At 40.1% G+C, this 27,690-nt stretch overlaps 2 protein-coding genes across 3 annotated transcripts in view; both read left to right on the top strand.

The window, feature by feature from the left end:
- dagla (diacylglycerol lipase, alpha) overlaps nucleotides 1-5,557 on the top strand; it is a 39,822-nt gene extending 34,265 nt beyond the window's left edge. Inside the window, exons 19-21 of one of the 2 annotated variants that reach the window (XM_087839524.1) lie at nucleotides 1,144-1,310; nucleotides 1,575-1,592; nucleotides 2,673-5,557. In XM_087839524.1, the coding sequence (XP_087695650.1) occupies nucleotides 1,144-1,310; nucleotides 1,575-1,592; nucleotides 2,673-3,777 (1,290 nt within the window). In that variant the 3' untranslated portion in view covers nucleotides 3,778-5,557. The remainder of the gene's footprint in view (nucleotides 1-1,143; nucleotides 1,311-1,574; nucleotides 1,593-2,672) is intronic. The other variant, XM_087839525.1, reaches the window with a different exon arrangement.
- A 3,524-nt stretch (nucleotides 5,558-9,081) lies between these two features.
- ext2 (exostosin glycosyltransferase 2) lies at nucleotides 9,082-27,051 on the top strand. The gene is made up of 15 exons (XM_006780213.2): nucleotides 9,082-9,231; nucleotides 9,693-10,034; nucleotides 10,123-10,346; nucleotides 10,967-11,056; nucleotides 11,917-12,033; nucleotides 12,125-12,320; nucleotides 12,468-12,607; nucleotides 12,686-12,779; nucleotides 17,565-17,696; nucleotides 21,186-21,375; nucleotides 23,231-23,397; nucleotides 24,051-24,194; nucleotides 24,690-24,818; nucleotides 25,440-25,522; nucleotides 25,871-27,051. Exons 2-15 carry the CDS (start codon nucleotides 9,720-9,722, stop codon nucleotides 26,007-26,009), a joined length of 2,160 nt encoding a protein of 719 aa, XP_006780276.1. The 5' UTR covers nucleotides 9,082-9,231; nucleotides 9,693-9,719; the 3' UTR covers nucleotides 26,010-27,051.
- The last annotated feature ends 639 nt before the right edge of the window (nucleotides 27,052-27,690 follow it).

Genomic DNA, 27,690 nt, shown 5'->3' with positions numbered 1-27,690 from the left:
CAATGCAAAAAAAAAAAAAAAGGCCAAGTATAAATTTGATGTATTTTGTCATCATTTGTAGTTGTTGTGTCTACAGTCATAGATATGTTTGCTGTTGTTTGTGCCAGTTATTTAATGTGGTTTATTACTTGCGGAAGCATGTTCTCATGTGTCTTTAAACTCAACCATGTAACACATTGTTTACATTTGTCATCCATAACATGCACAATATAACCATAATAAATATATTAGCTTTTGTCTTTTTGTGTCATTTTCTCTTTTAATCACCTCATTCCATTGTCACATGTATTTTTTGTGTGTGTTCATGTCCTCTCATATTTCCACCTGTTTTTATACCACAATATGTTGTCTTTTGAGTCATTAAAGTTAACCAAACAATTGCGTGCTGATGTGTGGCTTGCCATTAATGTTTTGGGGTTTGTTTGTTGTTTTTTTGTTCTGTTATAATTTACATCAGCAAACATAACACAGTTTGTATTTTGTTGGACAAACCTTGTGTTGAATGTGTTTCCAAGATGGATAAAACACTCATATGGTTTGTTATTCCCTATAGTGGTAATGCAGGTCTTGCATAGTTCTTACTCAGGCATCATGACTCTGTTGTGGGTGTTTAATGTCAGCTGGAGTAGGTGTCAGCTCACCTTTAGATTGCACTTATATGTAACTGAACTACGCTGCTTTTTAACACTATATTACAAGCACTTGTGCGCTTATAAATATAGTTGTAGTGGTGACCCACATAATATTTTTGAAACCATTATAATCTTACTGAAGTTGATCCAAGTGCATAACTGGCATTTGATATTTGTATCTTTTGGTTCTTCTGGATTTTTTTTTTTCTCATGTTTTGCTGACTAAGAGGAAGAAAACACCTCAGCATCTCTCTGTTTGAATCTAGAAAATGAATAAAGGAAAAACAGTAGAAATGGTTTTAAAAACTACAAAATCATTGGATTTCTGCTAGCATAGGCCAGTTTGGAAACATTGAGACAAACATCACATATAAAACATGATTAGTCAGATTAACTTTTTCCAGTTACATATTTTTATGAAGTTGTCCTGTTTATTTTGAAACTGATCCTCCCTGGTCGTCCCTCTATCAGTCAAGTCATGTATCTGTTTATACTCCTGTGCTTGTGACAGGTGCTGGAGAACTACAACAAAGGGAAAACTGCTTTGCTGTCAGCAGCCAAGATCATGGTGAGCCCCACAGAAGTGGACTTGAACCCAGAGACCTTGTTCGTCGATACATCAACAACCTCTCAGCAGCCAACGCCTACAACCCACCACCGCAGGAACAGCAGTGTTCGGTTAGTACATCAGGCACCACTGTGGGCATGTTTAAGCCTGGAAGGATATATAAAATAGTTTGATCTTTATATTCAGCTTTCACTCTTGCCTAATATGTAATAGTAGCAAATCTCTTTCTAAGTATAAGAGAAATCACTGGGAAATGATGCCTTGTAATGTAGCTATATAACCAGTACTAAAAAAAATACAACTGCTACTAACTACTACTTTATTTTCTCAAAATTATTTTTGTTTGTTCTGTATGTTTAAAAAAAAAAAAAAAGACAAAAAACATTGTTACGGTAAGCAAAGCATGCCAATACTAATTTTGCATAATGTCCTCCCTTCTCTCATGCACGCATGCACGCTGTCTGAACACAGAGCCGTTACAACGTATGGTAGTATTCAGTTCCCACCTCGCCCTCTCTGGTTTAGCCCCTGTCCAAAGTCAGTGTGAACTCCTGGTACAAATGGTTAAATTACGAAGGTACTATCACAAAGTTTTATAACTCTGTCCACAGAAATGAAAAACCGTACCAGATTTAAATTAGACCAATTTCCTTTTTAAGGCGGTCTCCATGTGGACCTTTGGACACTATTCTGACCATTGGTACATGCCTGTTTTCTCGTGGTGTCCCTCTGCTGTGCCATGAAAGAGGACGCCTAGTTAAAGTTAAATGCACTAAATCTCTCCCTCTGGTACCTCGGGACATTATAGTAGAACTTTGACAGTCTGTTAGTAGCAGGTGCATTCACTGTGAATGACCCCATGAAGGGATGCTTGGCTACTGGCTGGAATCGTCCACTGAAGAGTGCTGCTTGAGCTTTACCCTGAGAACCAGCTCTCAACAGCAGTAAACATGTAATATGAAGGCTGGATGATGTTTTCTACCATTTGCACAAGTGTACACCAAGCAGTCACGATGGGACTTTAAAAGAGTGAGCAGCAGTCCAAAGGTACACAGGAAGTTGATCTTGAAGGTTTATTAAACGATTCTTAAGTGAAAGGTTGGGGTTCTTTTTTTCTTTTTGTGGACAGACTCACAGAACCTTTTGATCCCACCTTGTACTTTACCTCTCCTGTATTATAAGCCAATACAAGAGCACATGCACTTGGATACACTCTTGCCCTTCCAGTCTCTTTCCTCTTGTTTTTTTTTTTTTAACCTTTCCTCCATCTATGTAGTATTTTGCAATGTTCACCTGCTCTGTAGACTCTAGATATCTGTAGTTTCAGTACTAACACTTTTCATTTCTATCCTTTTTCTTTAACCTTCCGTGAGTTATTTTGACTCGTTTTCATGTCTGTCTTGTGTTTTGAATCCCCTCACCTCTCTTTTCCCTTTCATTATGTTCCAACCCACTCTTCTCCTCTCCTCTAGCTCGTGTGCCCAGTCTGAAATATCTCTGGATGGTTTCTCTGAGTGCCCCCCTCCTCCAGTGCCTGTAGTACTGCGTGGAGCACGAGAACGTTTGGCAGTGGAGCTGAGGGACCGCAAAGCACCCTTAGCTGTCATGGAGAGTCTCTCAGATGCAGAGTCCCTGTATAGTCTGGATTCCCGACGGTCCTCTGCTGCATTAAGGGGTTCACCAATGCTGGGTAGCCTCCCGTTCCCTTTGGATGCCCCAATCCCAGAGGAGAACCCATCTCTGAGCTCTCGCACTGAGCTACTATCTGCAGATGTCCTCTGCCAAGCAACAACAGAGCATCTGGGTGAGGTTGGGCCCTTCTTTACCCCACTGGAATCCAGATCAACCCCAGATTATCCTATGAGGCTGTCCCCTGCCACACCTCGCTACAGTGGACTCCATTCCCCAGCTCTTCTAAACCAGAGTGTCTTGGCTAAGTCTTACAAAAGTGAGACTAATGCCAACTTGAAAATGCTTCCTGATGAGGATCACCAACAAATGCCTGGTGTCTACAGCCCAGGGAGCACACCTGTTGCTCCCCTAAGTCCACATATTGGTACTAGACCAATGGATGGAGAAAAGGAAGACTGGGAGCTGGAAACGGCAGAGAAACAGTTAAGTGCAGAGACTAGACCAGCGGTTTCTACACCTCCACCCCATCTATCCAATGGAAACCCCAGCCAGGCAGTGCTGGAGTTTGCCCAATACTTAGACTCTCTTTTCAGACTGGATGGCAGCAGCTCACCAACTCTGGACCTTTCTGATGGAGAGTCAGAATCAGGCCGGGGCTCCTTTGGGCAGGGTGAGTGTCTTGGAGATGAGCAGCGGTTGGATGACAAACAACTTCTGGCCAGGGCAACAGTGGAGCCTAATCTAGTTCCTAAGCCCCCGCGCACTTTTGCTGGATCCGCTGACCCCTCTTCAGGCATATCTTTGTCACCCTCCTTCCCTCTCTCTTCATCTGAGGAACTCAACGACCTTTCTCCTAGCGAGGGTGCCCCGTCAGCCATACACTCCCTACGAACATCACCCCCTTGCCACTGCCCTGAAGAGAACACATTATCGTCTATGGTGTAGAGTGCGCTCTGAAGACTCCAATGCCCTTTGCTCTGATTGAGAGGTGCAGTCAATTTCAGATTTTAAAACATATCACAGTACATGCATGCGATGGAATGCAGTTACTCATCTGAGATCCAGTGACAGAATTTGACTGACCAACTCACACAATATTCCCATTCTTCAGGTGTACCCCCTTGAACTCTGTTTATAGCATTTTCACACTATTGCAATGACTAAGAAAAAAAGGATACCTCTCTCTGCATGCCAGGGGGCTGTGCTGCTTTTGGGTGAATATATAAATAACTGTAGCTTCACAATGCCATTTGAAAATGTTGTCTCACCCACATGGGAATGCGTCCACATTACATCGATTCCCTGAAGTAACCAAATCAAAGGGAGAATATTTAACTGAGCAGGGATTCAAAAATTAACACTGTAGAAGAGGTTAGCATAGGCACATCATCTGGGTTGATGTACTGGACGACTTCCTGCACACTCAGCAGCTCCGGAAATTTGTCCAGCTTTTATTTTTGTTTGATTTCTTTAAATCAGAAATGTGAAGATGGACATTTTGTTAATAAATAGAAGTGATAAGATTTCAAGAAATGTTCCTCAGGTCTACAAAGAATTGACTTTGAGAAAGAGAGTAAGTGTGTTACATTGGTGAGAATCCATGTGTCTTAAACATTTAGTGATTGTGACAAAGTTATTTCAGATGCCTATGGATGTTTTTGAGTCTTTTGGTTACTCTTTATAATGCATGATGATAATTTTTTTTTGTAATTTATTTATTCTTCGAGAGAAATCATCATTAAAACCACCTTAGACTGACATTTGATTACTTGCGCACATCATTGCTCAATTTACCCCTCTTGCCAAAAAAAAAAACATTTAATACATCGTCTTGCCAAATGTATTTATGGGATGTAATTTTGTATATGTATATGGATATTGCTTTATTTAAAAACAAGCTAAGTTCACTATCTCCTTCCATAGCCATCCTGTTGATTATCCACAAAGACTGTTACACAGCAACTCCAGAAAAGATGTCATCCTGACCTTAAAACACTGCCATGGCTTTCATTTCCAAAACACAGCCTCTGTACACCGGAGTTTATAGGAATATCAAACTTGCTAATAGTTGTCCTAGTTTCATAATAATTACTGTACAGTTCTTCTTGGAGAGCTCTTAGAAACAGGTCAGTCTGCATGCATTCCAGAGTAGCATGGCTGGTATAGAACGTGTCTTGTCCTTAAGCCACAGTAAAGAAGCTCTAAACGTGTCCAGAAATTACCATCGTATGTAAACTCAAACTTTTGAGAGGCTCAAAGGTCGCCGAGGTCATCAGACAGGACCAAATTATATATCCTACAGCTCTCTCGGGATAGATTTCTCTTGTTCTGAAGGTGCTCTGTCATTTTGGACGTCAAGGCGTTTGCTTCCCTTTAATACGGTTCATCTCAAACATGCTTGAGGTTGGACTGAATGAATAAGTGTACTCGAACATTGCATTTGCCGACTCTAAATGCTGTGTGCAGCACAGTATCTTCCATATCACTCTGGGTGTAATCGATGGGTCACGATTTGAATTATTACACTTAATGTTGTTATCACTTTTATTGCTATATTTGCTGGTATTATTATCCTTATTGCTCTTGCAACAGATTGGTTTGACGTCAGTGGTTTTTATCTCAGTTTTTAAGGAAAGTACGGAGAACTTTTTCAACTTTCCCAGATGTAAGGAGTTAAATATTTCAGGGTTTCCCCCCCCACCCCCCCACCCCCACCCCCTGTCTTGAGTGGAAAAAAAAAATTGACATTCTGCCATGCCACTGGTAACAATATGCTTTTTGTTTTTGCAAATGTGTCATGGTGGTGAGACATGCTGCAGAGTGACAGCTTTCTCACAGTGAGTGACCTTTGGTGGAGCGCCACCATCAAGCCTGGAGTCACCATAGTGATCTGCACAGTCTCTCCAATTGGAATAAGATTTGCTGTGGTTACTCACAGCAGACCAGCCAGCCAGTTTACAGTCTGACACTACTGAAATCATGCTGCCAGTCCCAGTAGACACACTAAGGTTGGGCCAACAATTTCCTACATTCAGTAGCTTTGCTTGCAGCTGGTCATGCACTAAACACTGCTGAAAGAAAGCACCAATATTTTCCACCATGATGTGTATAGCACCATCTTCTATGTGTAATTATTTATACAGATGTCTAAAAAAAGATGAATTCCAATAGTCATGTAGAAAACAACTATATAACAATAAGGAGATAATTACTATATTAAAAAGATATCAGTATTGACATATATATATATATATATAAAAAAGATTTCATCTGACAGTTATTTATTAAAACTATTGGCAGATTTAAGAATTGGACTTTATTTAAAGGAATAATTCAAGTATGTCTTGTCCATGTTTACCTGGTTTGCTTCCCGTCCTTTCCTGCCCCACAATGAGAATGTATTTAATCCCTCTCCCTCACTACCCCGCCTGTAATGAAATAAACTACAAACTGAAAAATATCCATTTGTGTCTTAACCTTTTTTTCCCCAACATGTGCTGCTGATATGTCTGTTTAAATGAGCCATAAATGTATATATTAAATTTGCTTGTCTTTATTTTTTAAAAATAAAGTTTTCGATTGTGTTTGTTTGCTCACGCATGAATTTTGGATTTGGGTCCTTTAGATTTGACGTAAACGATGCATCAGTGGTTTTAGAAGTGCTGAGAGGCCAGATATATTTTGTGTAAAGATGAGCTGTTTGAGCTATTATAAGCCCAGGTGTAGGTGCATTGTATTATGAGTGTACAGTAGGTCAGATTAGAGTCTACTGCTGAGCCTTTAAAGAGGCGTCATGGGTCAAATGATGTGAAGTGGATGTGAGGTGTTGATAAGACCAAGGATATATACATCCACTCCCACTAATATTTGGTTGAATGTCCTTCAGCAAACTGCACCTCAACCAGATGCTTTTAAAATAGCCATCAGCAAGCTTGTGGTATAATTCTGGTTGGATCTTTGAACACTTTTTATGGCAGAATTTGTGGATTTAATGTTAGATTTTTAAATGTAATCCACACATTTTCAAAAGGGTTGAGGTCGGAGCTTTGGGAAGGTAATTCCGGAAGGTTAATGTTAGTCTGCTTTATCTATTCCAAAAGTAGTGTTGATGTTTGGGATCATTGTCCCCATTGAAACAATAAAATAGTATCCAAATTTCAGATGTTTAACTGTTGTTTTGAGCGAAAGTTGAAGAATTTGGAAATTATCTCCCTTCGTCATTTCATCAACTTTGTGCAATGTGTCAGAACCACTTCAGCTAAACAGCCCCAGAGCATAATACTACCACCACCATGCATGAAGGTTGTTGCAGTTATTGCCTATTAAATTTGAAAGCCTCATCTTTATTCCTCTAAACATACTTTGTGTTATTGTGGCCAAATAGCTTAATCTTTGTCTCGTATTTTTCTCCAGAAGCCATTTGACTTGTCCATGTAGGCAGCTGCAAATTTCAATCTGAATGCTACACCAGAAATTACGATTAAGCCCGTCTGCTTCAGGGTTCAACATGTTGAGTATTCAGAGATGCTCTTCCGCATACCTTGGTTACAACAAGCAGTTATTTGAAATAATATTGGCTTCCTATCATCTCAAAGCAGTCTGACCATTCTTCTTTGACCTCCAGCATCAACAAGTCATCGTCACCTTATTACTGTATATATTCTTTTATTTCTGACCTCTCTCACAACACTGTACAGATGGTTGGGGGTGATAGACCAGCGTTTCTGAAATACTCAAACCAGCCCATCTGGTACCAACAACCACGCCATGTTCAGAATCTCTTAAATCATCCTCCTTCTTCATTCTGATACTCAGTTTTAACGTCAGCTGGTCGTCTTGACCATGTCTGTATGTCTAAATGCACTGAGCATCTGCCATGTGATTGATTTATTCGATATTGGCCTTAACAAGCCATTAAAAAGGTGTACCTAACAAAGTGGCCAGTGTGAACTGTGGGTTCCTTATTTGTTTGAATATTGCCTAATCTAAAGTGAAAAGCAGAGAAAAGAGGAAATCCCATACACACACTAGCTGTATTTGTGAGTAGTAGAGTGCCTGCTTGTGTGAGACATTTCTGATAATTTCCACAATACCCACTTGTGCTGAAGTGTGGGTTTATTATACAGTATTCTGGCACTTTTCCAGACAGTGACACACTACCTGTAGGCTCACACACTTAAGTGTTCACCACAGTTGCAGGTACTGGAATAGACCCAGTACTGAGGAGGTGTTTCAGAGTATCAGTACGGATATGAGGCAGAGGGAAAAACTGTACTGACAGGCAAAAAGACCATGACTAGTTCTTGCATCATTAGCCAAAGACAAAAGTAGTTGGCTTAACAATGGAAATGCTTCTACTTACAGCAAGTCGACTGTTTTAAGCTGTAAAATCGAATTCTTCAAAATATTTTCTACCAACGTAAATAAAAAATCTTTAGTTTTCACTTTGATTACATTTATTTTTCTGACTTAACTGTGGAAGTTTTTGTTAACAAGGTACACAAATGAAAACTTATATGTGAGCAAACAAAGCAATGCCTATTTTCCTTCCTTTTTCAATTTGCCCTTCACCCTATCCCTTCATCTTCCTCTGTCACACCAATGATCTGTATGTCCTCCTTCACTACATCTATCAATCCTCTATGTGGTCTTCTTCTTTTCCTCCTGTCTAGAAGCTCCATATTCAACATCCATTGCCCGGTATATTTACTATCCCTCCACTGCACATGTCCAAACCATCTCAGTCGTGTCTCTCTAACTTTGTACCCATTTCTAACTGTGTCCATCCTGGTCACTCACTGCTAGCTCCACTTCGTGTCTTTTTCTCAGTGTTACTGTCTAAAAAAAAAACATACAGCAGGTCTCACTATCATCTTGTAAACCTTCACTTTCACTCTTTCTGCTATCCTTCTGCCACCCCTCATACCCTTTTTCAACATTAAGCCATCACCTTCGTTCTAGAAAATCATTATCAGTACACTTCTCCATTCCTCAGGGATCCTGTCACTCAAGACTGTGTTAAAAAGTCCACTCACTTTTTTCCTAACATCTCCATACTTCCATGGGTTTTCATCTATACCAATCCCCCTTCCTTTTTTTTATCCGCATTATTATTATTTTCTTAAATAATATCAGAGGTCTCAACCTTTGATATTAGTAAAATGTGTTCTTATACTTCCAATCCCGCCAGAGAGAAGCAAAGCACGTCTCTACTGGGTCTCAAATATACTCTGAGGAAGCAAAGAAGAAGAAGAACTTCCGCAAGTCACGGAAAGATTACCTAGGGGTGTTAGCTGCTAGCTCAAAGCTAGGTTAGCACTGTATGCATATGTGCAGTCTGTTCTCTAAATGTTGCCATGATTTAAGACCAAACTCCCCTCTCCGACTAACGACATCTCGGTAGGTAGAACATATACGTTTATTGTTAGGCATTTACTCCTTTTCTGGTCGGTTTCTAATGGCTGAAACACCTATTAATGTTAATGAACTCAGTTAGCATGAATGTTTACAGAGCTAGTGTAGCTTACTAGTGGGTTACGTTAGCTGCTGTTAGGAAAGATAGTTTCTTCGCTAATTTCTGCAAATTTGGCGTTTGTTTAACGACTTTTTCTCTCTCGCTCGCTTTTTATGTTATGGTTGTTATCGTGGACATTGTGGTTTGGTGGCATCACCCTGATAGTGGTAACATTCCCGTTATCTAGCTTCGAGTCATTGGCAGCAAATGCATTGAAATCGGCATATAAACTAGTGATTTTTGCCAATCACGCGACAGAAGACAGGTTTTAAACTGATGCCTAGTGTGCTTCGTGTTGTCTGAACACTTCCTGGAGTTGCCATTGATCCGAAACCTGTGTTTACAGCGGCTGGTTAACGAAGAGGTGTCAGACATGTATACCTCTGGGAAATACAGCTCGCGGGGCCCTGCTCTCATCCCTCGGATGAAAACCAAGCACCGCATCTACTACATCACCCTGTTTTCTGTGGTGCTGCTTGGACTAATCGCCACAGGGATGTTTCAGTTTTGGCCGCACTCCATTGAGTCCACAGCTGATTGGACCCTGGACAAGCGCAGTGTTCACGACGCACCTCTGATCAGACTTCCCGTCTCCAGTCCCATACCTGAGAGGGGTGACCTGAGCTGTCGCATGCACACCTGCTTTGATGTATACAGGTGTGGCTACAACCCTAAGAATAGAATCAAGGTAACGCTACCTGGAAACACTCCCCACACACAGACACTCAATTTTCTTACGTAGAAGTCACGAACAACTGTTGAAATTGTGCTTGCAGGTTTATATCTACCCTCTGCAGAGGTTTGTAGATGAATTGGGGGTCCCCATCAGCAGCACCGGCCTGTCTCGAGAATACAATGATCTGCTTAGTGCCATCTCTGACAGTGACTTTTACACAGACGATGTTACAAGGGCTTGCCTTTTCATTCCATCTATTGATGTACTAAATCAGAACTCCCTCCGTATAAGAGAGACAGCCCAGGCTCTGGCAATGTTACCCAGGTACTCAGTTTTTATTTTAATTCAGATCCTCAAAAAAAGTCTGAAACGCCTCCTGGTAATTACTTTGAAATATTGTCTAAATTTACATTACTGTAGTTTCAGTGGTGATCAGGACACCAAAACTCCACGTGTGGAATAACAAATCAAAATTGATTTAAAAAAATGTTTAAATTGCTGACTTTCCCCAAAATTAAGGTCAAAAATCCACTTCCCTCCCAAAGTTATACTTTGTACTGCTGTAAAATACTATAATAGATTTAATTTCAGCCTTATTTCATCACAAAAGGTCTCTGTTGTGATGCCTCTGATTTTAAACATGTATTGGAGTTTAACTGTTTTGGTAGTTTTTAATCTGTAAAAGATTCACATATTGTCTCTTAAATATGCGCAATATTCTGTTTAACCAGTATTTTTTGATACCAAATAATACATTGATAAATTTTGAACTTCTTAAAACTACTAAATGCTAACCGCTTAAAGTCAAATAAGGCTTTTGTTTTTAAAATGAGCAGTTATTTATTCAGGTAATTAGAAAAACTTCATTCAGTTTTCCATTGTTTAAATAATCTTCAAAGTGAGAAGTTGTTACAGCTCCGATCTTGATGATGATGTTTTGTTAGATGGGACAAAGGGATGAATCATCTGCTTTTCAACATGTTACCTGGAGGCCCTCCTGACTACAACACTGCCTTGGATGTGCCCAGAGACAGGTAAATAGAACACATCTTAACAGAATTAGTTTGCTGTGATTGAAGTCACTGAGAAATTTAAAAAAAAATAATAACATGATTTGAATTTACAGCATCGTAGTATTGTATGTTTAACTAATGCAATGGAACTGATTATATTAATGACTGATAATAGTAAACGAGATGCTCATATTTAGATCAAAGCTTTGACACTTCCATAGTCTTTGTTCATTAATTCCATTAATTAATCCTCATCAGCTGAGGTTGTACTGGTACAGCTTAAAAGCTGTCTAGAAATATGTTAAATAAGCTTTCATGTTGTCCAAAACAGCCTCCTGCTTGGAGGTAAAAATGCATTCAACTAGAAAACAATGTTAATCCGTTTTTGTGCAGAAATTATCAAAGTTTAAACAAGTATTTATCAAAACTGCAGTCATTCACAAATTGTTAAGAGTGATATTTTGATGCAGATGAAAGATCTACTTACAAGCAGGTAAGAGAGAACATGTTTTCCAGACCCTTTAAGGTGACTGAGTGAGAGTGATTGTTAAGGATGCAAGAGGTTGGGTTTATTACCACATGTTTGAGACACTGAACACTATCTTAGCTGTAAGGAATTTCCTGTGCTCATCCACTGTGTATTTGGCATGGAGCCTCATCAGAACCAGGTGTGCATGTCAGCATGGTTTCACTTTATAGAATAGTGAAACCACGAACTTAGTACAGAATCCGTATCTTTGGGAACTGTTTAACAATATAACCACAAGCAAATCGGCATTGCTGTTAACAAAATGTAAATTTGAATGAGTGAATTTGTGTTGAGCGTGTTAAGGTCCCTCTTTTCTGGAAACATTGCTACAACCCAGATCTGTTTGTTTCAGAGCATTGCTGGCTGGAGGTGGTTTTTCTACATGGACCTACAGACAAGGTTATGATGTGAGCATTCCAGTTTATAGCCCCCTGTCTGCAGATGTTGACCTGCCTGAGAGACAACCTGGGTAAACACATGTCACACATTGACTAAATTAAAATCATTTCCTAATTTATCTTCTCTAATAACTGGTTTCCATATCTTCTGACTCCACCCAGGCCTCGGCGCTACTTTATTCTTTCTTCACAAACTGCTATTCACCGAGAGTACAGAGCCGAACTGGAGCGATTGAAGGAAGAAAATGGAGAAGCCCTCCTTCTTCTGGACAAGTGTAGCAACCTCTCTCAGGGTGCTGCCTCTGCACGAAAACGATGCTACAAAGGGCAGGTGTACGACTACCCACAGATCCTGCAGGTGGGAAACATAACAATCTGCACTCAAAGAGTCATATTTTTCTCGTTAAGTGCACTCATTTAAAATCTACTTAATTTATTCATGTTCAGAATGCAGTTAAAGTTTTTTCCTTGTAATTAATAGTTTGTTCCCAACATTTCTCTGCAGGAGTCGTCATTCTGTGTGGTCTTGAGGGGGGCACGTTTGGGTCAGGCTGCCCTCAGTGATGTGCTGCAGGCTGGCTGTGTTCCCGTCATTCTGGCTGACTCCTACATTCTGCCGTTCTCTGAAGTACTTGACTGGAAAAGGTCTGCCTACATCTTAATACAGTGGAAAAATAAATCGTTTGAAAGCCTGTCATATTTAATGCTTTTGTTTCTGCACAGGGCATCTGTTGTTATTCCTGAGGAGAAGCTGTCGGAGATGTACACAATCCTGAAGAGTATCCCTCACCGACAGGTTGAAGAAATGCAGAGACAGGTACAAGACAGTGTTTAACATTTCTCAGCAAACTTCTGCAAAACTAAAGAACATTTGGTTGCAGTTTATATTTGGTTTGCACCATACATTTAGATGTCAATCAGATATCCACCATGTCGGATTGACATGCTAGTCGCTGGGTTTTACAGCACTTGCATGTCATGTCTGAGATGAACCTGGTCCTTAACCAGCCAGCCAACCAATCAAGCCCTTGAAAACCAAAACAAATTTTATGTCATGTGCAAAAGACAGAAATTTGGCTGGCAGTCTTCCTTTTTGTGAGTTTCCTTCTTTGCTTAGGCTGGATTTTTAAAAGGCTCTCTGAGGACTTTATGTTGATTCTAGCTTGAATGAAATGGACAGAGACGGCTCACTCGCTTTCCATTTGCTATGTGCATTGAGCCACAATAAACAAAAGTGAAAGCAGCCACGAGAGAGGTGCACCAGTTCAGCTGCTCCTCATTCACTTGTATCAACCCAAGTCCATTTACCAATTATACTAGCCAAACAGGCGTTTTAGGCCAAGGGCTCAAAGATGGGGTTGGTGTTGGATTACGCCAGATATACTCTAAAACATGGTTTGCTTGTCAGGTTGCTAGGTTTTTCTCGGGGGTGTGGTACTATGCTGTGGACATCTCACAGCTAGCATGGAAGCATACATCTAATAATTTTTATTCACTGGTCACAGAAGTACTCTTCTACCTTCTCTGATGGTGTACAGATGGATCAAACTGATCACCACTTGAGGTTTTTTTCTGATACATTTCTCTTACCAATTTTTTTTTAAATCATGATTTAGATCATTTATCAGACTGAAAGAAGTATTTTTAAGACAGAATTTTACTTTAATGTTCAGGACAAATGCTAGATAAAGCATGTTTCTAATATCCTTCTGTTTGTATTTGTTGGTAAGTGCACCATGGTACATTCCCATGTTTAAAAAACAACAACTAAAAACACAAACCTTATTTATCAGAATGGGAACATCATAGTTTTGAGATGTATTAGCATTCACAGCCACAGTGGCTAAGTGCCAAAATTAACAAGGATGTGAACTTTTATTATAGGTCACTGGGGCACTTTTGCTTAATGTACGATTATCCAGATTATTCCCAAATAAGAGTACTGCACATTGTTCTAGATAAACCATAGAGTAAAGTTCATGCTGATTTTTTTTTAAAGCACATGTGTAACAGAGCTTGAAAGGGACCTGTTGTGCTCTTTTCCAGCTCCATACTTTTATTGTGAACTCTACTGCAGTTCAAAATAAGTTCATGTACCCTAAACTGGGCTTTGTTGCAGCCCTTCAGTTAATCTGCTATCCAGACATATTAGTTCCTCTCCCTTTAGGATCACCCTGATTTTAATCCTACTTCCTTCTGATTTGTCCCTCCTCCCAAACAGGAAGAAAAGCAGATGAGTGAGATTTCTGAAGTGACAGCCAGAGATATGAAGGATGTCCTCGCTTGTTGACATCATACAAAGCTAAAAGTTAACTAAAACTTGGTCTGACGACAAGCGACCAGTTTGAAGTTAGAAAGGTTCATAGGTTAATTAAACATACACTGACCTCGTTATGTGGAACTTAGGTGCTGTTTAATATAAACTTTCATTGTGGCAAAGGGAAAACTCAGTGGGTCCATTTAAACTTTTGAGATAATGTATTTTGTTAGATCTGCCAGCAGAGGGCTCAGCAACCCTTGATTTCAGAGTGTGTAAATCTTAGGTGGTGTGATTTGTACTTAAAATCTAAAAACAGGAATCAACAATGCATACTTGTGTCAATGGAAATGAATGAACAACTAAGCATAAGATTAAGGTTTGTTAAATATTGTAGCTATTCCCTTTTAAGAGTCAGAGGTAAGGGAAGTAATTGTCATGTTGCGTGGGGTGGGGTTTCCAAGCAAGAAAGGAAATCGGGAAAGAGGGAGATTTGATGAGAAAACAAATCTGGCTAAGATAAGCTACTTTTGTTTAATTTTGTCTCATTCTAGACCTAATCAGAGTGCAACAGAATACTGTTGAGCCTCTATCAGTAGCCAGCGGACTTGGTTCAAGCTGCAGAACTCATTTTCAAATTTGAGATGATGTAATTGCATCAAATTAGGTCACATTTGAAAAGGCCACATACTAAACAGCTGTGAGATGTTAACGGTGCTCAGTTGAGGCCACTCCAGAGCCAGTGTTTATGTATTTACTCCCGTTGTTTTCTTTGGGTCATACCCTCAAAATAGGACACATAGACTGCTGATCTTTATTAAATTAGCACAGACAAATCAATTCTGTCATTAAATTAGAATACATAAGAGAGATGGAGGAAGTTACTGCCAGTGAGTTTAAGTTAAACTTACTCCTCATCCTTTCCTTAGACTGTTTCTAGTTTGCTGACCCTGCCTATTGTCCCAACTTGCAATAGTCTCACTGTATAGGTATTACTGTAGTATTCTTCTTACATGCAAGCCTTCATACAGAACTGAGCAATCAGAACAATGACAGTGGCTTCACTGGCTTTTTTTTGGTCATTTATTTGTTGTCCATTAAATTTAGTAGCAGGGTGTTAATTTTACCAATTGAGTTGCAAATTTAATCTCAGCTGAGGTGCTCCAACAGATTCCTGTTTTCTTTCCTAAACACAAACCCAGGAGTTATATGAACTTCGCAGTTTAAGGTTAAATAAAACATGAAAACACAGGTGAAACAAAGGAAAATGGGAATCATCGCATTGTGTGCCTCTTTGTTACACTACATAATGTTTTAGAGCCACTCAAACATGCTGATAAAACTGGAATGGAAAGGTTTTTCCGGTAAGCGTGATTTGAACAGACTTCAGGTTTCACTGCTGTTTTTGATTATATCAAAAACACTAATGACTGCCTATTTCTGTACACAACTCAGTAACTGCCAATTCTGGTTTACAGGTTAATTCATGTGTCAGGCACTTGAGAGCTACAGCTGATTTAAACAAAGCCATGCAGACTACCGTCAGCTTAACTGTTATTGTGCACTGCTTTGACATTTTAATGATTATAAACAACAAAAAAGCAGGAGCTGCTGGGGAGTATTTTAAACCAGCCATTACATCAGATTACTGTTACATCATACATGAATTATTTTTCACCATTTGCAGCAGCCTCATAGTTAAAATTTACATTACACCAGTATTAAAAAAATGATTGGAGAAATAATTTTTGTTCAGCTTATGGATTATTTGGTTGGACGTATTTGTACTGCTGTACTTTTTGTTTTAAGCAGTAGAACCAACAGGGACCAAGTATAGACTATAGACTTGCTGCACGGTTACTGCTCCAGTTGGAAGACGTAGAAAGGGTTTCTCTTCTCTCTTGCAATGATGTCTGTTCTTCCCTGCTCATAAAAATTCCTCCAGGCGCTGGGAGAGGGTGGAGGGGAGGGGAATGGGCCCTCAGGCCAGCACAGTTTGCTTTTTGCCTCCTCCCGGTCGGAAAAGAAACTTTCATCACTGGCTGATTTATGGACCGTTGGGATTCCCCCTTGAGATTAGAAAGTCTTTTTGGATTCTCCTCAGCTCCTCTGTAAAAATATAGGCTCTTTTTGTTGTTCTACATCTCCAATCTTTCATCCCATGACATCGACATTGGCAATTTAGGGAAATGTCTCATGGTTATGTGTTAACAAGCTCTTTGTTTAACATAGAGCATCCACAAAATGCAGTAATGCTCATGGACGCATCCATTAGGAGGGCAGACTCTAAGATATTTACATCCTTCACCCCAAAACTATCAGTAATTCAGATTGGGTGGAGTCATATAAGTGCAACATGGCACTGTCCCTTGAAGTTTCATAACAGTCAGATCTTGAAGCAATTTTCATGATTATAGAAATTTAACACATAGATGACTTCCATGCTTCCAGTATTGACAAAAACACAAAAACTTTGTGAAGTCAATGGTGAATGAGAGCACTTGGAGATTCCAGAGTCCGTTGCTGTAGCATTAAGATATGGGTTAAGAGTTCACTTATCATAAAGTCAAAGCAGAGATGTGTTGAAGGAAAACAGACGCAGTCAAAAGAGATTTCATTGGGCTTCAAAAGAAGAGTCGTTGAAGGACAAAGACGTTGGAGAGGGCTGCAAAATTGTCTTCAAAGTTGTGGACCAGGGAATATCTGGATTTTACAGTTATGACAACGCTCTGGTGTTATTTTTTTATAACTGCTCCACTCTGTAGGTTAATATGAGAATAAAAAATGTTTTTGGAGGACATAATATCATTACATGTGGCCAGTGAAATAACATATTTATCTTAAAGTTAGTAGTTCTAGATTTACAGTTCTGCTGTGAAAAGAATTTTTTTATATGCACTGAGTTATCTTATATCTATTTGCAGCATTTTTTTTAAATAATATTTACGTAAGATATGTTGCTAAAGTTAAATGGACTGGTTCTTGGATAGTGCTTTTCTGTTCTAGTTGAGCATTCAAAATGCTTTCTCATTCTCCTCCTCATAAAAGCACATCTTTATTACATCTGAGTGCGTTCTATCAAACATTAATTTTCCAGTGAAAGCATCGGCGAACATCTTGGGTTTAGTATCTTGTCCAAGGATACTTTGGAATGTAGACTGGATCATCCAGGGATTGAGCCATTGACCTTCTGTTTAGTAGATGACCTGCTCTACCTCCTGAGCTGCATGACACGAGAGAATATACGTAACACTGAATGTGAATGCACTGACCCTAGGCATGTCGTGTTTTTACTCTGGCTTGTCTGTTTCCAGTTTTAAGTAGTTTTGTGCCATTTGTCTACAGGCACGCTGGTTCTGGGAGGCCTACTTCAGCTCCATGAAGGCTATTGGCTTGACAACTCTCCAGATCATCAACGATCGCATCTACCCATATGCTGCGCGTACTTATGAGCAGTGGAACAATCCACCTGTGGTGGTATGTAACTGTCTACACTTGACATTGACATGCATATTGCAAATGTTTGTAACTTTTAGTCACCAAACAGGATATTTAATGTTCCATTATTATCTTTTAGTTTTGTGCTGTTGCTTTTTTTTTCAGTTCTTTTGCAGCAAACATCTGTATAACCTATAAAGTCCTTGGCTATTATGTGCTGAGCTGCTCAGTTGTATTCCTAGAAGTTTTTTTTGTTGTTGTTGTTGAAGACATCTGAGTGACACTCGTCCAAAATAGAGCTTTGGCTGTACAGGCGCTCACAGTACCACATAAGCTTTCCACTCTCCTGTGCCTTATAAATCAAAGCCTCTGTAGTGGAGTGACAGTAGATGCCTTCCCTCTTTCTGAAACACCACAGATGCAGCGCTTCACAGTTTGGTATACACCCAGATAGCTTTGAGGGAGCCAGTTTGTGTCAGCAGTTCTGCGCTCAGAGGATGCCTCCATTGTGGTGAAAACTAAGTTCCCGTACGCCTGAGTCATTGTGTTTGTAGCGAGAACGTTGGATGTGAAAGAATGGTCTCTGTGTGTGTGCATGTGTGTGCTTAGCATCCCTGTGGTTATAAGAGTTTGTGGCTGCCGACATCTTGGCTGGGGCGACCATCTCTCAGGAGTTGTTAATCAGCTCGGTCTGATCTAGAGTCTCCTCCATCCTCCGCCTGTGGTGTAGAGGCGTGTGCATGTCAGCTTGTGTGTAGATGCATAATAATGGCCTTGGATCTGTCAGATGTCTACAAGTACCACATTTTAAGTAGATCCACTAAAATGCCAAGATTAGAGGTGGCACTTGCAATCCGGATGCGTGGATGTAAACAGTCAACACTTTGAGGGGTGAGGGGTTTTTTTGGTGGGGGGGGACTCCCTTTCCAGTTCTGCTTAAGTCCGTATAGTATTTCAGGATTAACTGGTTATCCAGCTGTTCACTCTCAACCACGACTTCACTCTAAACCAGCTCGCTTCACAAAACAGCTTCACTTGACATTTGCCTCTTGTGTCAAAATGTTTCGTATTAACATCTAAGCCACCAGTCCATCCCATCAGAATTACTCTGGTCTCAAAGTTTGTCCCAACCCAGAGGGTGTTGACTGTGTCACAGGACAGGTCTTTAGATGTTCCTGCCTGAAATGGGAGATAAAGTGTTGTCTGTATGAATTCTGTGAATGGATGGTGAGGAGAACTTGCACACCGCACTAAATACATCAGGCAGACATTTTCCCCCTCTCCTTCCCTAGTCTTTTGGTGGTAATTGAAAGCACATTGCCCAGGACTGCTGGTGCCTTTAGAGAGGGGGTTTCAGAATAAGGGACAAGCTGCTTTTTGTTTGGGATTTGTAGGTAGCGGGCATACTTGTAAGGTTTTTACATTACTTGAACTGAGGCATCTCAGACTTTATAATGTTTTTGTGGTGATTGGGACCTGGGCATAGGAAAGTCTTTTTCTTGTTTTTTCTTAAAGTTAGAGTACAATCTTTGAGTATTTGGGCATTACTCCTTTAAAAAAAAAGTTAAATATGAAAGAAAAGAACTGCTATGAGGTCGAACTGCTGACTTTGAACGACATACTGAAAGTTTTTAGGCTGTGTGTGAAATGCCATTGAATAGTATTTTATATGCTAAAGTAAGGTTTTGGTTTTTATACGTTAACTGAGTAGTACATGAGGTGCATGCTATTCTTGGGAGAAAGTTTAAGTATCTGGTCACCGGTCAATACACCATCTTAAATATCCCACAGTGTAATGCAGTACATGGTAACACAGCTCGATGACAATGAGGACACTAAGATCTAATACTAACAATGCTTTAGTTAAAAACTGACATGAATGCACCAAGTAGTGCCTCAGAAGGATTCCTAGGACTTTTTAAATGGTTGAGCCAGTGTGTAAATAATCAACAAGTTCATCACATGTGTATAAAGAGAAGTTAAATATTTAAAAATACAGTTTTGGGCCCATCAGAAAATGATTAAATTCCTTGAATGAGAAAAAAAAATGCTACAAGTAACTCAAGTAATGACAGAAGTTGTGTAGCAGTTCTCAGATGTCCTGATGTCTAAGATTAGAGAATAACCACCTAAGCAGTTCAAACAACCAAATAAAATTCTTCTTCTTAGTTTAAATGTTTAGTATAAAAGCAAAATGACTCCTACCACTATCTGATGGTTGATATTCGAGCTGTGGCTTTCTTTTATCAAATCTTTTCTGTTTGACAAATGACTAAACTGCTCTCAGCGTCTTTTAGTCTGTTTTCATGCAACTGAGCTGCCTATATGTGTTAGTTTAATTGTTTCCCCCTCTTTTTATTTGACAATGTGACAACGACCACAGTGAAGTTTCCACTTGCCAGTAAAGTGCTTTTTTTTTTTTTTATTGTGATGGAGTGAGTGATGTTGTGTAAAAGGCAGTGGCCGTGTCTCTGTTGACAGACTTGTGTTGATGCTGTGGAAGCAGCCACATAATCACACTGTGGCCACCTGGGACCAGAGAAGAAACGGGGTTTATATGTACTTCAAACAGACCACGGATTTACTGTGTTAGATGCGCTCTCTTTGCTGTGCTCAAACAAAACAGTGGAACTTTTTTTGGAGCTTTTAATGAAGTTTATCAAGGGTGCCCTGAAGGTCTTATATTCTTATATTTGCCAGTAGCACGCGCTTGTTAAGTGGAAGATATGGTTTGGTTTTATTTCCCCTATAAAAACACTTTAGAAACACAACTTGTTGTTTGAGACTGGTTTCAGTAAATTCAAAAGGAGCATAGATTTAAAAGATAATCCCACTCCATGTATTGTATTTGTACTTTTATAAATAGTTTTAAGCAGTTTACTGAGGATTGCATTCTGTTCTTATTTACTTTGTGACATCATCACAGTTTTTTTTTTGGAGGTGAGTTTATGTGAGCATTTATTTTAATCGAACTAACTGATTTACATCCAGGATTACATTCCACACTGACTTTAGATGGCCGCTACTCGCAACTGGGAAAACTCTTTTCATTTTTATGACTGTTCCATCACATCCCATCCTCCCTGTCCAGCCCACTTTCTCCTACATTTTCCTGCCTTAGTCTCACTTGTCACAATAGCATCACAAGATCAGTAGGCACGAGAGGTTGGACACCTGTCTCAATTTCCAGCTCCTTTCTTGTCCTTCTGTGCTACTGCTTCTGTAGGGTTTACTTGGCACTGTCGCTGGAAGCTTTTGGCTTTAAGTACTCAGCCTCTGCTAAGCCCTTTGACACACTGTTGGACGATTCTTGCTCCATTATAAAAAGTGACCTCACTCACCACTAAAGCCCTGTTATTGGGCATTCAATCATGGAAAGCATGACAGGCTGGTTTGACACAGAATTCATGAGACTAGCGCTACAGTGGCTTTGCTTGGAAAGGACAAAACGAGTGAATGATAAAGAATTGAAAAAGAAGCTCCAGGCATTAAAAGCTTATGTCTTTCTTTGTCTCCTTTCTTGTACAGAAGTGGTCCAGTGTAAACAGCCCCCTGTTCTTACCACTCATCCCACCGAGGGCTCCTGGATTCACAGCAGTGGTGCTAACCTACGATCGCGTTGAGAGTCTTTTCCGGGTCATCACGGAAATCTCCAAGGTGCCTAGCTTAGCTAAACTGCTGGTGGTGTGGAATAACCAGAACAAGAGTCCTCCTGAGGGTGAGTGGAAAATATTCAAAGTCATGAAACTTTTCAAAAGCCTATACCCACTTTGAAGTTTACTGGGTCAAACCAAATTAGCTAGGTAATGGAAGCAATCTTGTAGAAGAGACTGTGATTGGTATTCTTGTTAAATTGTTTTGTGTTCAATTGAGAGGGGTTTCTGATATTTACTTCTGCCCTAAATTACCAGTCACAACCACAACAGCCCTCAACTGCACTTCTATTGTGATACCATATTCTTGTTTCCTGCTTTTCAACCAGTTTCACCCAGCGACAGCCAGCAGTCACTCACCAACTGGTCAGGACCAGTCTGCAATCACAGAATATTATTGATTGGTCTCTAGGCCAAAAGAGCAGCCAAAACTCATCTCCCCACAAACGGTTTCATGCTCTCTGGTTGCACAGAGGGTTTTTAAAATAAATAAATAAATAAAATAAAAAAAGTAGAGCGGACTGGCAAAACACTGCCCCTAAAAAGAGAAGTGTATTAATGATATGCAGATCACCTAGCTACTAATTTACTGATTGCTCAGCGCTCCAGTCATAGTCACACGTAGAGTAAATAAATGTGTTGGTGCTAATAAAAAAAGAACCAGTTATTAGGACTTGGTTGGTACCAACTAACTCTGTTTAACTTTTTCTGCTTTTCTCTCAGGCTATTTATCATCATTAGTTCTTTACAGATTTCTGATAGTGAGGTCTTATTAGTGGTTATTTATGGCACAGTGCCCTATAATTATTTACCCTTATTAGGCAGTTAAGTATAAAATGGTTAGCTCCTTATCCCACCGACAGCTTAATTCAGATGAAGGTGTTTTATACTGAGAATTAAGTCTGTGTTTCTGCTGTAAGAGTTGGCTAATGTACTCAAGTAGTGAATGGCTTTGAAGTGCTGTTAGTTGCCTTTTCATTAGAGGCATCAGCGGCGCCTGGTTTGATGGAGCCTTTGTGTCCTATTAGATTTAACGAGGGGCCATTGATGGGTCAGACTTATGGGGCACAACCCACTATGAAGGCAGATTTCTTCCCCATTCACACCTAGCCTAGATTTGATGTGTTAATGGCTTACTGTTTTTGCTCCACCCCTTTTTTAAATTTTGTTTTTTTTATACACAATCCAGCATTACATCTATTTTTAGCAGTAATTTGTTTTATAGCAAATAATCTTTTGACTTTATTGTCTTGTTTATAAGCCTGGAGGAAAAAAAAGAAAAAAAAACTGATGACAGATCCAAAGAGATTGTGAAAAAAGAAACTCGGGGCATTAAACTCGGCTTATTTTTGACAATAGCTTTTGACAGGAGACCTCAGACTTGGTTAGGAGGACCTGGAGCTCCTCTCATGGGCTTCCAGGCCTCAGTTACTCCATTAATGGGGGAACACATTCTGTGTGATCTGTCTGTGCCATAGTCCGTGCCATGGACACTGCCCAAGATCTTTGAAATGCTCCCCTGTTGGTCTGCCTCCTGAAGAATTGTAGTGTGGTTAGATTTGCATGTGCTTGAGGTTAGTATAGCGATACGAGTCAGTGAGGGAAGTTAAGCTCCCACAGCACTATTTTTCCACTGCCAGCAAAGATTTCAAAACCTCTTTCAGGGGTAAATGATATCTTCACACACTGATTTTTTTCTAATCATTTTCAACCCCTAAATGTCTTCCACATACATCTCATTTTTATTTGCAGTCATTTAATTTGATTATTCAGTGACACCAAATATAGCCAACTCATTATCACATAACGTGAACTCAGCAATGTTAGTCTTTAAAAGTACATTTTTGGAATTTTTCTTTCTGTTTAAAAAAAAAAAAAAAAAAAAATTAATTAAAAAAAAAGTTTTTTCACCATTGATAGAAACTCTTTGGCCGAAGATCAGCGTCCCACTCAAAGTCGTGCGAACCAAAGAGAACAAACTGAGCAACCGTTTCTTCCCCTATGACGAGATCGAGACCGAAGCTGTGCTAGCGATCGATGATGACATCATCATGCTAACATCTGATGAACTGCAGTTTGGCTACGAGGTGAGGAAAAACAAAAGAAGAATTTAACCTTGGCCATACTTTCCAGTCATCTCCCTGATGGCAGGTATTGCAGGGAACCACTTCAAGTTGATCCCAGAGTTTAAAGTCATTGAGTGAGATTACAGTGTTTATTCTCTAGTGGTTGGGGATTTGACTGCCTGTTTAATGTGTTTGATGTGTGAAGAACAATGACAGGTCTGGAGCTGATGCTTTCCATACTCACATACCTGTCCAGCTCTTTTTAGCCATGCACACTCACCTGAATCCATTTAAAAACCATTTAATAAAATTATGCTCAGTTAAAGGGTAATTACGCTGAATTACAGGCAGTATAGAGGAGGAGTTTCACTGTTGGTGACTCTGCTTATAGAGGGAGGTCAGATTGACTGCTGGTGTTGAGCCAGCAGCCTGTTGAAATATTCAGCTTGTCATGAATCAGTTTCTTTCTGAAAGCGTTCTCTTTGTTTTCCAAGTTTTTGACTTTGAGTAATCGTTTTTGGAAAAGCATCAGACGCTGATATTTGGATGTAAGATTAAAACTTCAATTGAACTTTGTTCTGAATATTTCATTTTTTAATGCAAGTCCTTAATTCTTATCCCTGTTCGCGTTAGCTGAGTGTTAGATGATCTGTCTTCTCTTCTGCTCTTTCCAGGTTTGGAGGGAGTTTCCAGACAGGCTGGTGGGCTACCCCGGGCGGCTGCACCTCTGGGACCATGAAATGGGAAAGTGGAAGTATGAGTCGGAGTGGACCAATGAGGTCTCCATGGTTCTAACTGGAGCTGCCTTCTACCACAAGGTGATCTGAGACAGGTTGCTTGAAAACAAGTTGAGCTTTAATTTGCCGCGTTTGTTTTCCTTTGGAAAAATGAGCCCATGTTTCAACATATTTAAGACTTCACAAGAAGTATGTAACAGTTCAGCAAAAGTTGGGGTAATTTCTGTGGGAAGATGATAAAGCATAGACTTTGGGTCGCAAGTCATTTTTGGAATTTGTGCCCTCGTGGTCCCAGCATTGCTATGTTTTTGTATTGCTGCAACTATTTTCTACACTAGCAATTTTTCAGTGAAAATGTGTGCAGCTCATCTTAGATTAGACCACAGCATCAGTAGTGCATTGATGTAAAAAAAAGTATTGAAGGTACTGATGGTACTTTTGCTTAACAGTAATGCAAAAGCTAGTCTTTGAAAGGCATTTGTGCATTGAGTTTAAAGGAAATTAGAAAAACAATAGTTCTCCTTACATGCTGCTGGTTCACTATGTTAAACTGTCCGCTCTTTTCTTTCTTTTCAGTACTTCAACTATTTGTACACATACAAGATGCCGGGAGACATCAAGAACTGGGTGGATGCTCACATGAACTGTGAAGATATTGCCATGAATTTCCTGGTGGCTAACATCACTGGCAAAGCCCCCATAAAGGTATGTTCATGGCTCTGTCTGGTCTGGGTGTTAAAAGTTTGCGTGGGGAGTCTGTAGCCTGACACAGCAGACCAGCATCTCTGGGTCTGATCAGCTCTCACCCTTCAACATCACAGCCTCTCCCCCTCCCCATCACTCCAACTCTGTCCAGGTGCAGGGGCCCTGAGCTAAAGCCCGACTTTAACCTCCCTTATCTGGGAGTCACTCACTGACACTCCCCCTCCCAGTGTGTTTTTCTAAGCTCACTAGGGCTTATGCACACTCTGCTGTCAAATCACAGGCTGCACACTTTCCTACACCTGCACCCCTGGTCCTACCTCCCATAACATATCCAACAGGTTCCTTAACTTACCCTCTTTGACCAAGAATATCTGTCTTCCCCTTCCTTCTACACACGTACATTCAAATGTTCACATGTTCATGACAAAAGTCAAGAGAAGGAAATGTCCTGCCGATAAGAATTAAAAAGTAATTCTTCACACTGTCTGCAACAAAAGTTCTCTTTGGATGTCAAAGACTTGCTTCATTTGACCAAACTGCTCCTGTTTAGGATGCTGAGCTTTAACAAACCCTGAAGTGAGCAAATATCACTGGTGTGACTGTAACTGTGCTTCTGTTTAGGTGACTCCAAGGAAGAAGTTTAAGTGCCCTGAATGTACTGCCATAGATGGACTATCGCTGGATCAGACACACATGGTGGAGAGGTATTTGTTTTCCAAATGATCAACAAAGAGCAGCTGAAATTCCCTCAGATCATTTTAGTTTGGTGCAGTTTCAGAACATCAGTAGTCGAGTGTGTTTATTGCACTGTTTGTTTTCTAACAGTCTAAAAAAACAAGAAAATAATTTTGTACAAAGACTAAAAATAAGTGAAAAAGTAGCCAATGTCCAAAAACAAACATTATAAAAACCTTCATGTAGCAATTGCATAAAATGTCAGAATAATGTAAGTGACCTTAATGTACCCAATCTCAGTATTGAGTATATTAAGGGTCAGATGCTATATGAATGGTTTTATCATGCTTGTTGATAAAATGTCTCCCGCTCTGTAGATCTGAGTGCATCAACAAGTTTGCCTCAGTTTTCGGGACGATGCCTCTGAAAGTGGTGGAACATCGCGCAGACCCGGTGCTCTATAAAGATGACTTCCCAGAGAAGCTGAAGAGCTTCCCCAACATCGGCAGCCTCTGACCAGCCAGCAGAGGATGTTTGGACCCCATCGCAGCCTCAGCACTCAAACACGCATAACCAACACTGTTTTCTGACTGAAGCGGGATGTGCTCATGTCCCCTCTCAGTTCAAGTGATTTTTGTTTTTACCTTGAATTTAATGACATCAGGTTTATATTTTAAATCAGAGTTAAACCAAAATCTGAGGTGGCTGTGAAGTAGTCTGATGTTTGACGGACAAGGCCGACTGACTCCAGGTTTTTGGTCCCTCACTGTTACCGTTTTGGAGCTGGTTGCTTTGGGCTCCAGCTACTCTCGATTCAGTGTATACAGTGTATATATTTGTATTTTGCAGCAGTGCTGTATAATTTATGATTCTCCAACACAAACTTTCTCGTCTATGTTTTTCCTTCTTTCCAAAAAGCTGACATGGGACATTGTTCTTAAAACTGTACAACACTGAAAGAGTAATAAATGTTAAAGTTAACACGATAAATATCAAAACGATTCAAGGACACATCCGTGTACACTTTATTCATGATGTACAGTGCTTTATGCAGTCAGAGCGGACCTTGGGGAAAAGCTGGCACCGTAAATCTAAGATTTAGAGTGATTTGGAAGCAGGCATGTCGAGCTACTGGAGCATTTCACTGCAACTGTAATTTTATACCGCCTGAGCGAGCCTTTCTTTGTATTTATGCGTAGAAATGTAAGAAAACTGAAGTCAGTTCATGAATTGTGTATGAACACTACATTAGAATAGAAGATTGGTTGACAAATCCACCTTTTTCAAAACAGACATAAACGGTTTGTTTGTTTTTCCTGTTTTTTTTAATCTAACATATTGTGTATGTTTCACTTTTTGACCTTTTTTGTCACTAATTTCTCCAGTTACATCATTAACGCAGCAAATCTGCGAGCAGTGCGGTCTTTTAAGATGGTTTTGTTCGTTTGTATGTTTTAAATTTCCCTTTCCCGTTTTCATATTTTTTCGACTGGGGTTTATGCATTTAACTGTATATATGTGACTTTGTAATACAAGTAAAACCCTGCACAACCATGTACCACAGTTTTTTTTTATTTTCCTCGATGTTCAAGAGAGGTGGGAAAGAAGATGAGGAAAGACATTTTCCTCTTTAACGTCTGCCTCGCGCTGTAATCTGTGACTGTCCAGATCAGCCCCTCCGTGACACGGCCGATCCACTGTTCCCTCCAGGCTGTCACCTGTTGTTAATATAGCTGCCTAATCCACCCTGTTCAATGTCAGCGGTTCAAAAGGGTGCAGTTCGTATTTTTGTCAGCTTCAATTAGCGTGATAGTCTTGCGGGTTGCGCGATCTCATTTCAGCACTCGTGTCCCTTCAAAGGACCTGAAACGCACGGGGATTTCACAATGTGACTACAGGGATGACACAATATTTTGGCACGGTGGTGCGAAGTAATAAGACGGAGCAAATTTTATGGGTTTTCTCAACAGCCTCAGACACTTCTCTGGCCAACCAGCGCCTTTAGCTGACATCTTGAAAGACTTCTCTTGAGACTCGGAGTGACTTGAGTGATCTTCGAGTGCTAATAGGAGGATGGTTTTCTTCTGTACCGCGGCTGCAGTCGTTTGAGTTTTCTGGAAGTCTCGGTCTGCTGAGAAGCTGCAGGGAGCAGTTACTGTTTTGCTGCTTCCACCTTATTAAGGCTGTAACGCATTTC

This window comes from Neolamprologus brichardi, chromosome 1, assembly GCF_056152115.1.
Source record: "Neolamprologus brichardi isolate AB-2024 chromosome 1, ASM5615211v1, whole genome shotgun sequence".
NCBI lineage: Eukaryota > Metazoa > Chordata > Actinopteri > Cichliformes > Cichlidae > Neolamprologus > Neolamprologus brichardi.
The sequence above is the reverse complement of the archived record's forward strand: the minus strand, read 5'-3'. Positions and strand labels throughout refer to the sequence as shown.

What these genes read in the sequence shown, in the direction of transcription:
- ext2 (XM_006780213.2), top strand. Translation starts at nt 9,720, where the DNA reads ATGTATACCTCTGGGAAATACAGCTCGCGGGGCCCTGCTCTCATCCCT. An exon ending in GAGCTGCCTTCTACCACAAG is followed by an intron (nt 24,195 to 24,689) that starts GTGATCTGAGAC and finishes CTTTCTTTTCAG; the next exon opens with TACTTCAACTATTTGTACAC. An exon ending in CTGGCAAAGCCCCCATAAAG is followed by an intron (nt 24,819 to 25,439) that starts GTATGTTCATGG and finishes GCTTCTGTTTAG; the next exon opens with GTGACTCCAAGGAAGAAGTT.